Source organism: Sebastes umbrosus, chromosome 11, assembly GCF_015220745.1.
Source record: "Sebastes umbrosus isolate fSebUmb1 chromosome 11, fSebUmb1.pri, whole genome shotgun sequence".
NCBI lineage: Eukaryota > Metazoa > Chordata > Actinopteri > Perciformes > Sebastidae > Sebastes > Sebastes umbrosus.
In genome coordinates this window covers 9727765-9740673 of record NC_051279.1, presented here as the reverse complement: position 1 = coordinate 9740673, position 12909 = coordinate 9727765, and the positions used below count along the sequence as shown (strand labels likewise).

General features: G+C 38.9%; 1 protein-coding gene across 5 annotated transcripts in view; it reads right to left on the bottom strand.

The window, feature by feature from the left end:
• LOC119497485 (mannosyl-oligosaccharide 1,2-alpha-mannosidase IA) overlaps positions 1-12909 on the bottom strand; it is a 216142-nt gene that overhangs the window by 110211 nt on the left and 93022 nt on the right. For all 5 annotated transcript variants that reach the window (XM_037785642.1, XM_037785641.1, XM_037785639.1 and 2 more), the window contains exon 3: positions 8113-8209. In XM_037785642.1, the coding sequence (XP_037641570.1) occupies positions 8113-8209 (97 nt within the window). The remainder of the gene's footprint in view (positions 1-8112; positions 8210-12909) is intronic.

The window sequence follows — 12909 nt, the reverse complement described above, 5'->3', positions numbered from 1 at the left end:
GCAGGTTTAATGACTAATTTAAAACCTATCCCAGCTGCATTCTGACCCTAAAAGTTGCAGTGATTCGACAAAACCATTCCAGCTTTAGTACCAGTAAGCACCTCCAGCTTAGAAATTTATTATTGCTGAAAGTCAATAGCAGCACGCAAGGCGTCCTGCAGATCATCCAATTGACCTTCTTCAGTGATTTATGTCAGTCACGATGGGAACCGCTGATAATATCAGCACCAAATATTACAGCTAATCCTTGAAGTTATTAATACATGTAAATATGAAATAGTAAATACTGAACTAAACAAAGACAATATCCATCTGGGTCACAGCTGATTTTATCTCTAAGCTTAAGCATGAATATACTAATAGAATTTATTAATAGAAAACAAATCCCTGCATGAACCTAGCAACTCAACTGATTCCCAATTACAGCAGTATTCTGTAAACAGTGAAAACCACACGTTTTTGGGTACTTTTCCAACATAGAGGTTAGCATGCCATTAATAAATAAAATTGAGCCCTACCATTTTACTCTCCAAAGTAAGAGCATTCAACCTCTTTCACATCATGCAGTACTTCTGCTCAGGTACTGAGAATACATATTACTTTGTTGTACAGATGTTCCAATACAATGTTTTTCTTCCCGATACCGTTTCCAATACCTGAACTTACAGTATCGGCCAATAATGAGTACTAATCCGATACCAGCATGATGTGTCATGCCATGATGCATCCAGGGCGACAGCACAGCACTGTTTTGGAGCGGCGAAGAAGAATTTATTTCCAGTTAAACAAGTTGATTTGTTAATAAATAATGGTGTCAGATCGGTGCATATCGATGCAACTGTCATCAGTCATACTGCACTAGGATCTGACTATGATCTCATCACTTTGCTCTCCTTAATTCCATAATGTTCCAGGAAATTTAATATCTTGCATGATTACCCGGACATGAAGTAATCTAATGAAATCGAAGGGGAACAGGAAACACGGGGGAGATACCAGATGATCTTTGATATTTAACCAATCAGCATCCTAATAATCCTTCTGGGAAATATATTTAAGGTTTTCTAGTGCAATAGTTTAACACTGCATTTGAAAAAAAATGTGTTAACATAATGCTTACCAATCAAAAACTACGTTTTTTTTCTTGAGGAAAAAGAACATGAATGCGCATATTTTAAACTTTTCCATGAATTTCTACTCCTCGCTGTGTGAGCACTCCCACACAATCTTACAAGGCGGCAAAATTCCTGAAAGTACTGTAAATAGCCCAGTTTTCTCTTTCTAATTGCCCTAAGCTAAAAGAAACTTTTAATAAGCTCTAAAAGACATACTGTTTTTTAAATGACAAAAGGGAAATGAGAGAAAGCGTCTATCAGAACCAACTTTGGTTAAGAGGAAAGAACAAAGAGAGAGCTGCTTTCAGCCTTGAGGGTCATGGCAAAGGAAAGAAGAGAGGGATTACAGTAGAAAATAGAAAGGAATGGAGGGTTGAGAGGAAGATTATAGTAAAGTGAAAGCGTGCCAGAGAAGGAGTGAGTGCAGCAGAGGAAAACATCTCTCTCCCTCTGCTTTTCTGCAGTTTGTGTCGTGCTTCTTTGAGTGTAGAGCAGAAGGGATGTTCTGGTGACTCGCAGCATATTGACAAGCTTCTGACGCAAACGCTAACTGTAGATCCCAATCTTGCAGCATTTCTGTTTACTCCGGGGATTAAATTAAAGAACACAGCTTCCAATTTCATACCTGGCTTCCCGCACCACCCTTCACAAAGTGACATTTACTCGCTAGCATGATGCCCTTTCTCTCTTCCTCTCACTTTGACTCATAGATAATACACTCTGCAGCAAACAAGGACGGTTGAGGGCTGAAAATGATGCCAGCGTCGCACAAAATGGAAATATATTCGCTTATGGGATTAACCAGAAAGTCGTTCCCCTTCCCCCACACTTGGAGACTGGACTATTTCTCTACTGCCAGAGACAAATAGCTTATTCTGTCCCAGCTTTTACTGTTTGCATTATCGGCTGGATCTGCATTAAAGGTACACTGTTTAGCTGCGCTGCCCAGATAAAGATGGCAATTAGCTGCCAGAAGTGGAGGATTGCACTATCCATTATAATGAAACCTTTAGCCCCAACAGCAGAGTTATATCAAAAGTGTGGCTGATTCAATGTGAGATATCTGCTGTGGAAGATAATGACACTTTCTGTGACAAATTGATCCATAACACACATGCATGCACACACAAAATAGCTATTGAATCTCTATCCATAACTGTGAGTCAACCTTTTCATTTGGGATATTGTGTTGGAGAGCTTTGATGCTCTATCAAGCAACATTTTTTATATTTACATTGGATCAAACAATTTTTCTCTGATGTAAAGGTTTGCTCGTTTGATCCCAATAAGACCTGTTTGTATCTCGCTGCACGTTTTAGCTGCTTTCACCCAATTTCTCAACTCGTTGGGCCATGTTGTTGAGTCACTTTGGCTCTCACACACATTGCCCCATGTAGAATGGTATGTGTGTGTGCGCTACTGCCTCTAACTTGTAACACAAGTTATTATAATTAGGGATGCACCGATACCAATACCAGTATCGGGTATCAGGTCCGATACTGACCCGATACTGCTCATGTACTCGTAAGGTCATAAGGTTTTGTTTGCACCCTCTGACTCGCGCGTGAGTTAGACTCCTTGGTCCGTGTTTCAAGACGGGTCGGGTGGGTTGCCGACAACGCCACAGACACCTGTCGCTTTTTACGTGGGCCACGGCATGACGCGGTTGGGGCGCACCTTCACGGTGCGGTGAGGTCCCGGCGGGGAGTGCTGTAAAGCTGCGACCGCGAGCCACCTTTGCCCCAAGCCTTTCCAAGCCGACCTATAGCCGGTCGCAGCGCACCGCCTCGTATGCGGGACTCCTCAGCCTGTCGTGTGTCACTCACACCCTCCAGCTGGCTGTTAACGAAGTTTTTTTTGCTATAACATGGCGCTGATGTGCCATAATTAAATAATAATTAAAAAGGCACCAACCAATTGTACTTATGTAAAAGGCAGTATTTTTATTTTTTGTATAACTTGAACTTACTTGAGAATTTGATAATTCCTAAAACCTTTTAAGTAAAAAGTGTTCATTTGTGGTAGTTCACCATGAATAAGTGTTATCTTTTGCCTTTGTGTGTTTACATAATTATCAGTTGAGGTGCAAACAGGTCGAAGAGCAAATATGCAATGTAGCGACGGCGGCCTGGATAGAGTGTGACGTCACTGTGTGTAAAAGAATAAAACTTTTTACTCTGCGTTCGTGCCATAATTTGCCACACCGCCTTTATTAGCGCACAGGAGGCGATCCTGAAATTAGCACCCCTGAATACTGAATGTACTGAATATAGAATCGACTTTGAATCAGGAATTGTTTTGAATTGAGAATCGATTTTAGATCAAATCGTGACCCCAAGAATCAAAATTAAATCTTGAAATACCGAACTATTCACACCCGTAGTCATCACCATTCATATCTATCCAACCAATGTGTTTGATTAAATTGTTTAATAGAGCAGAAAATTGTTTACAAGAGCAAAAAGTTCTTCATAGACCTAGCCTCTAAAAAAAAAAAAAAAAAACGACGGCTTGACTCGAAGAATTTCAAGTCGCCTGAGGGGTCACTGAGGGATGATTTGACTCATTGACATGCAGGGCGCAGCCCTACCACCCACTAAGGAAAAAGTGGGAGACAGCTCAGGTAAATGAGTGTCTGGAAGAGAAAACCAAATATTTAGCAAGATAAACATACAGAGATGTTTTTCTCAGAAGCCTGTGCAATGCAAAAGGCAGGTTTCTATGGAGACACCACGTGGAGTATCCCCATGGTATCTGTGTGATTGCTCAGTTTGGGCTGTTTGTGTTTTCTCCTACAACTTTTCGATGCCTGTGGAGATTGTTGATATTGGAGGCAACACAAAACAAGTGGAAAAAAGGCTTAGTAGTGTTAGCCTTTTCAGAAACGCACATCACGCAAAGCCCTCCTAACATCACTCTGCATCTTAATACGATTACTGTGAGGAACATAAAGCGTGACACAGGCTGATCACGTACATTACAGACATCCAGCTGTGAGAACAAGCACCAATAGGATGCTGATATTGCTCCGTTTGTACAGGATCTGTAAGTAATATACAGTGATTGTTTGCTAATGTGCTTGCCAACACAATTTAATAAGCTGATATCAAGGCTCATTGCTGTGAGTCTGTTTGGAGTCTTCTTTCTGCCCTCCAGCAGTCAGACATTAATGCCGCTTTAACACAGACAAATCACAGCAACTGACTCTTCATCATCGTCTCTATCACTCCTCAAGTTTTAGTATTGACAACAGCACAGTCCATTAGTTTTCAATGTCCTTGGCTGTTATTCCTTCCTAATGATGCGTTACATCACAAGTGGTGTGAGTACAAGATGCTGGATGATAACTCACCTGGAAACTGATAGATCTCAATGCTTTATAGCATTTTGAAAAGGCCCTTCAACAACTTAGGTTTTCTGCCCAAAAGTTGATTCAATCAACAAACTGTATTACAATAAACACCAGCGAGTGGGAAAATCAATTTGGCTTCATTGTAATTTGAGCACACATTTAATTTGTTCTCTAATTAGGCTGGCGATGTATGGTGTTTGTTAGTGAAAGTAATGGATAATTAAATGTCAATAACAATGTACTCAAGTAAAAATGTTCTGTTGATTCTTAATAAATGAATTTGACATCATAGATGGATTAGATAAACTGAATAGAGTGCTCCAGGGATGACGTATTTTGAGGACAATCAGGAAGTTAGCATCGCCCTGGTTCCCTCGACAAAAAGCCAATGGGATATTTCCATTGGGTTTTGGATTATTGCAGAAAATAAACTGTGGCAAACACACGTTTATGATACTTACACGTTTTGTTCAGCAAGATAATCTCCACAAATGAACACCACTTTTATGATTTTTGAAGTGTGAATGTAATCGCCAGAAGTAAAAAGCTAACACTAGGCTATAAACGAACCACACCACGGTCGCATCATGAGTGCAAGTATACACAATGAGGCTGTTAAAGCGGACAAGTCGACTTGATGACGTTTAGTAGTCTCATTTAGCCACTTGTTAGCAACCTCCTTTTTTCAAAATTCACGAGCGGGGTATTTATTGATGTATTTTATATTTTAGAACAAAATATTAAAATCTCTTAAGCTTGTGTTAACCACAGACTTTATTTCAGGCATCTAGCTAAAAACCCATTCAAAAACCCACTGACTTTGAGACAAGGGGATCCGGAAGTGCTAAAATGCTAACTCATTTCCAGATTTTAGGACACATTTCTTGTTTATTACTCAAAACAAGGCGATGAGGATGATTTTACGTGGACACAAAATCATCTTGTGCCACTGAAGTGGTAAAATGTGTGTTTGATATTTATTTGTTTTTTTTCTATGGGCACTCCTGGGCTTCATAAGCACACCATCAACTCCTCTTATTCCTTTAACTCAAACTCATCAACAGCTTAGTTCAAAACCTCCCTCATTTTTATTGCCACATGTATAAGGTGTTTTTTTTATCTCCGTACTCTTTTGACATCTACCTGATTATCAGGGTCGAGTGAGCAAATGGATTCACTTACAAATCCTTTTATCACAAAAATTCACTTTGCATTCTTGCTGAACACAGCTGACTCACTGAATGGAGCAGTGACTTTAAAAAAAATCACTCAACTTCAGGCATAATCAGGGTGTGTACGATCCATTTCATCAGAAAATAAATCTGGATTGGTTGCTTTGAAATACAACACCTATCACATGATTTAAGGACAGTGCTTCAAAGGGATTCCTCTCAACTATGAACTCGGCAACCTCAGGGGGGACGAGAGCAGCAGAGAGATCACAAACTGGATTCTCAAGAAAGCTTGCATCATCGCCTTAATAATCCCGAGTCCCTACAGATGTGATGGAGGGAGACCTCAGGTGTGGAAGACACAACCCAACCCGTCCATGTCTTATTAAGAGCTGATCCACTTCTTATTAAAGGCTTCTTTATGGGATTTCTCTGCAGCTCAGCAGTGTGAACTGACGGATATGCTCCACTGCCGAGGACCTGAGGACCCCTCCGGATCTGCCTCTAATTAGGCTGTTGGAGACTGAGACACCGCTGGCAGGTTGTGAGGTTTCCCGTGCCGAGTGAAAGGGAAGGAAGATACGGTGACGAAAACTCACTGAGACGCAAACAGGTGCGGCGTGTTACCTTTCAACTGACAGCTCAAAACGGATGAAGAATAGAAGATTGTCTTAAAATTTAATTCATTATGATTTGTTTTAAGAAGCAGTGGAAGGATTAAAAAAATAAAATCCACAGTTTGTTTCAGCTTTACGTTTTTAGTTTTTTCCTACTTTTAACTTATAGCAAGTTAAACTATTGTTACACACATACCCAAAAAAAAACTATTGCAATTAGATTTACCACCTCATGGTTGCTTGCCTTCGCCAACCTGTCAAGTTGAAGTTTACATCCATGTCTGTCCAAAATGCCAGCACCTCATCATTTTATCCTATTAGTATCGTTTTGAAATTGGTCATATTATTAGCCACATGAATTCTTGAGTTATGGCCAAAAAAATGTTTTGTGAGATCAAAGTGACCTTGACCTTTGTCCACCAAAATCAGTCATCCTTGGGTCCAAGTGGACATTTGTGCCAAATTTGAAGAAATTCATTCAAGGCATTCCCGAGATATTACTTTACATGAATGGATGTATACTTACGGACAGACAACCCAAAAACTTAATGCCTCCGGCCACGACTGTCGCCCCGTGCAGAGGCACAACAAAAACAAGGCTATAATGCAATGACCTAAGAGATTCAAATTACCTTCAACAAAGTACCTACAGTTAAGGCTGCAACTTCTTACTTAATTTGCCGATTATTATTTTAATGAATCAATAGTCATTTCATCTGTAAAACATCAGAAAACAGTAAAAAAAATGCCATCACAATCTCCCAGAGCCCAAGTTCACATCCTGAAATGCTTTTTTGGGGCCTTTTTATTCAATAAATATTTTAAACGACTATTCAATATCAACATTGTTGTATGCAGTAAGCCAACAGTGCCAAATGAGGCAAAACAGAATCCAAGTCACAGCACAGTACAAAGAGGAATACCAAGATATAATTAATAATTCAGAGAAAATATAAATAACCTGGCTGCAGGTAGGACACAACACGCAGCTATCCGTCTTAGTGTCCTCCACAACGCTTCCCTATTGCTCTTCTCTGGATGAAAACATCCCCTTTATGCACAAACATGTCTAATTATGGAAAAAATATGTTCCACATACAACGTAGTCCACACATCAAAGATACAGGATGAAATTGCTTCGCTGATTTCTTTACCTTAAAGAGAGTTGGCTGTAAGTTTTGGTTTAAATGCAGCTTAAAGGGCAGCCTGCACTGTTCACTTGTAATTTCCTTGTGATATCCGTTATGCTCCAATAATATCAGTGTTGCTTGATGCAGAATATAACTTTTGTGCTTGAAATACCCTGCAAATCGTAGATTCTTTTTTTAAGTTTCAGGGAAAACAATATGCTTCCATTCCCCTTGAGGGAAGCAGTTTCTTTAATGTCAATTTGATCATCAGCCTCACTTTAGTTTTTGCACGTGTCTCAAATTTTTAACAGACGGCAACTCAACTAAACTTGCTCATTCCTGGCTTCTTCCTCGTTGTTGTCCAGTAAAAAAAAAGCAAAGAAAACATTTTTCTGAGCTTATTGAGTTTGTTGAAGAAAGCTTTGGTTGTTGAATTGTTGATCCCATGTCTATTTTTAATTTAATTCTACTTTTCAATACAAAATAAATCCAAAGTTTTAAGGCTGTTAGAGAATATGGTAGAGAGAGATTATTCACCTGAAATAATTAAAATGTTCAGCAACTTGTTACAATTCTTCCACGTTACATAATACAAAATATCTCCTTGTTTAGTTTTAGTCTGTTGTGCATAAAACCTTTCCAGAAAAAAAAAGGTCAACAGGTCAAGCTATATGACCTTTCTGAGCCTTTTGAGCCTCGAGCAAAACAAATTGAGCAGACACTCACCAAACATGTTGCCAATGTGCCCGTTTCTCGTCAAAGGCCGCAGCTCATTCTTGCCCCAGGCGTAGCGCTTGTAGTTGTCCCAGGAAAACTTCATCATCTGCAACATGAACAGAGAGCAGACATACTGGTCATTGGCCTGATAGCAAAGCAACTCACGTCCGAACCCAGACGTAATTAGATTGGTGTAGCTCAAAGGCAAAGGGAATGATAGCTTGTTGATCAGACGGGCTTAAGGACAGGCATGCAATTAACACACACAAACCGCACCGCTAAACAATAAGATTGACATTTCCCCTGCAGCTGCTCCTCCTAAATTAAAGATTGAACAATGCCAGTAGATGAAAAGCAACTTTACTAGATAAGAACGCATCTTGGAGAAGAAAGTATTTCTGAAATTGAAGCTCTGTACTCCTCCCCAACTGCTGCTGAAACAAAAGTGATTTGGCTGAGATTTGATGTGATGTGAAGTAGGAACCTGTCTTTGATGAAGAGAAAGCCAGATAGGGTGGTGAGAGATGAAGACAAAAAGTGTAATAATTTCAGCTGAAAAGCCCAAAGTTGAGTGAGGCGTCTGTGCCTGCAGCGACAGAGTTACAATTAGCTTAGAAGCATGTAAGAGAAAGTTGGTTTATACTAATCAAATAAATTCAGAACATCCAACAAAAAACACAGAAAAAGAGCAAGCCAATATGCTCACAATGACAATTCCAGACAAAGTGTAGAGCTATACAGGTGCTGGATCAAAAATCTAATTGAAGTCAGAAGTCAGACAAGAATCTGCACACTATACTGATAGCTCCCAGCTGATTACATTTTATCTAATGGAAAAACATTTCAATCTATCAGAGATCTTTGTCAGGTGTTTCCAAACCGATATCACATAGCAGAACAAGTAATATACAGACAGTAACAATGCTACCAGGCTCCTGTTTCGCAGGTGTAATGTTTAACACGTTCACCACTTCAGTGTGTTAACATGCTATCATTAAGCACTACATACTAGGGGTGAAACAATACATCGATCTGGATCGATGTATCGATTCAATGATCAACGATCCGATATCATCAATGCAAAGTGAAAACATTGATACATATCACCATCTTTAAGATACGCCTTTATTTTGAAATTCCCATGGCACGTCTATTTAAACATTTCCATCCAAGCCCACCTCCTTCCTACAGAGCCCAGTAATAACATTGTCAAATCATATTTTAGTTGCTTTTTGTGAGTGTATATAAATGTAATTATGTGTTAAATGGGCATATGATATCATCTCATATGTGATATCGTCACAGTAGTGCTGGGAGATATGGAAAAAATCAGATATCGCAATATTTTTGACCAAATACCTCGATATTGCAACGATATCGTAGGGTTGAACATTGGTGCCGTTAGAAAATTTAGAGATTTTTTATAAATAATCATCAGTAATGTTGATATAATGACTAAGTGCAAAGCCAGTCTGGTAAGGTAAAAAAATTGCACCCCTTTACTCTAATTCCGCCTATAAAACCAGGAAAATATACAATATTTATGATATGCAAAATCTAAGACAGTATCTATCAATAGAATATCAATATATTGCCCAGCCCTACGTTACAGGCCCCTAAATTGAATCGAATCAAAATCGTATCGTGGCAGACTTTGTGATATCAGCCAATATCTTATCGATTTAATATCGGATTGTGTTGAAACTTGTTGAAAGTACAACCAAGGCTCATGGGAATACCATTACTTTTGCAGTTACTTGGTCATAAACCAAAGTTTTGGACAAATAAAAAAGTTGACCTGACGATGGCGCTGGATTAAAAATTAAGAGATCACATTATGATTCATCCTGAGGGTGGCATGGAAATATGTACCAAATTTCTTGGCAATCCATTAAGTATTTGTTGAGCTATTTCACTAAGAATCACCTCATGGTGGCGCTAGAGGAAAAGTCAGAGGATCAGCAAAGTCATTTGGATTTAACGTCTAGGGACCATGAATTTCTTGGCAAATACATCACATGGTTGTTGAGATATTTCATCTCTGGACCAAAGTGGTGTACTGAATGAGATTGTCATCTTTAGAAAATAAGGGTTCTATAGGTGTGAAAGTATATTCTACTGTATATGTGTAGGTTTAAATATATATCTTTATATCTCACACCATCCCCTTGTTGTTATGGAAATTAATTTAGACGAAGACAGGCTTCTTGGTTCTTTATATTTGCACTGATGTCTCTCATGTATGACAGTAGAGCATTGAGCCATATTTCCTAATGATTTCAGGCTGCTATCATTACTTTGCAAGCCAAGCAGACCGAATTATTTTAAAGAATGATTGTTGTCCCTCATATCATCATCAAAGAGATGTCGTGATTCATGCGCATATGAACAATATAGCCTTGAAATAAAATGAAAAATAATTCCATCTGCGAGTACATACCTTGACGCAAGAAGTGCTTTCAAGAATGTCGACATGTTCACGAAATTCAATTGTCTACAGCACGATCAAACAGACGTGAAGAGAGTGGGTACCCTTCATGCAATCTGTGGAAAGATGGACGGATAGTCCAGGATTTGATTTTTTTTCCCCTCTCTGATAATCACAGTAACACGATGTCATCTGTATTATCAATACTACACCGGCTCTCCAGAGGTGGGCTCGTATAAGCCTGAGAGAAATAGACAACATGAATCCGATTACCTCTGACAAGGCCTCCAGCTGGAAATCCTCTCACCCTAAAAAGCTCATTATAGACACCTCAAAGAATACAGAGCTCCAGCCATTTCTCACATTAAACAACCACAGTGGCCATAAAAAGACCCAAATGTCCAAATACATTTTAACTGTCCTCAGGTTCAGGAAAGAGCGGGTCAGGGAGGTGAGATTTAATTTCAGGTGAATTATATGACATTAAACTATTTTGAAGCTACTGTGCCAGTTTAATTTGTGATTTGGCATTTGTGCGGCAACACATTAAAGCACTACGTACTGAAAAACATTCATAGATCAGAAGAAACAACACATTAGGGTCATCTTTGTTGTTTTGTGTTTTTATTTTATCTAGAGTACGGCATTAAATCTGAGAAAGCAGCATTTTAAACAGTGCTTTTTTTTCCCATTTGCAAAAACAAATACTTATAATGTATGCAGCAATCTCGCATAATGCGAAAAACAAGCACACAATATGATTAAAGGAAATAACACCAATGAATCTTATGGTGGAAATATGTTCACAAAGGTAATACTTTCTTCAGAACAACAAAATACCCGCTGCCAGTCTGATTGTGTCCCGACAGGATGTTCTGCCCTCCCAGAAATGGAAACCAGCAAATGTCTCAAGTTATATTTGAAACTTACTCCAATCTTTTATAATGTCAGCCTGTCTCGCTCGTCTGGCGGCTTTATAAGCAAGAAGAACAAAAGTAATAGGGGGAAAAAAAAGTATTTGCACAAAGTGTGGGATTTTGTAAATGTTAGAACTCCGTGTCCCTCTGCGTTTATTTGAAGGACGTTCAGTATGTCATACGGTCTTTGCCGAAATGATCAAATGGCAGTATGGAACCTGCGAGTTGAAGCAGGACTTTACGACCATCATCAAATAAGTGTTGGGGAAAACAGCAAACAGGCAGATGGTATGCTCAAACCGCATGACTGAAGGCATAGAAAATGTAAAATGGCAGCATTAATCAGCGATGACATGACTCTAAAAGAAAGGAATAAATAATGCAGCTGGCACTGAGAAATCATGGATATTTCTGTTTTATACTCTTTTATAGATGATTTATCAAAACAATAAGCAACTGATTAATCGATAATGAAAATAATCTTTAGTTGCAGCTCTGGATTGCTACATTACTTGTCACAAAGAATATCCTGACAGATATTTCCACTCTCTTAATACAAGCAGTTACATCAAGTTACACTCAAAACATCTTAAAAACTATTTAATACCTCATAGAATGCAATCTAATACCTGTTTCATGATTAAAATGGCCATGGTATTAAATTATGAATGGATAATCAGTCGGCCTAGAATTATGTATCATTATATCACTTCTTTTCAGTACTTCCCAGCAGGATATAACAATAATTCCTAATGACATAGTTAATCAAATTAAAGCAACCTAGGCCCGGATAAGCAGCATATAATTATATGGATTAATCAATTGAAATTGATTACCTAATTTATTTATTTATTTATTTTAAGTTTTTGTTCAACTTTACCCTTTCCTATTATGACATGCTGAGCTTTCTTGCTACTGTAGCTTACTGACGGTGTTTGCTACAGATCTGATTGTGCGGACTGAAACTCAACAAAGAAGAATAGAACAGCGCACAATCCACTACCGCAATAATCACACCTTCAGTTTATGGGTGTATAACGTGTCATCCCACGATCAGATATAAAATATCTATATAATATATTTATAAGGTGGAACCCAGTGATTGTTTTTGTCAAAATGCTTACCTCCCTAGACTCAATTTAGCAGTTTGTGATTAAAGATTACCATGTACCTTTAATTTGTATTTACTATGAGTTGGCGTCATTTGGAGCCAGAGTCTGCGCAGTAGTGATCGGGTGGCTGGAGCCGCGTTATCGAGGTCCCGCCCACACACCTGCCCGAGTCAATCACGAGCCGAGCACGGCCGCAGCTGGTTAGCGTTAGCCACCTAGCTGCTACGTTAGCATCACGGCAGCTTTTTGGCTAGAAAGACACAACAACTAACCATATATCTCTATAAACTACATTTATGGTCAAACTGACACATGTTCTATTACACAGACTCGTGACGGTTATGGAAAG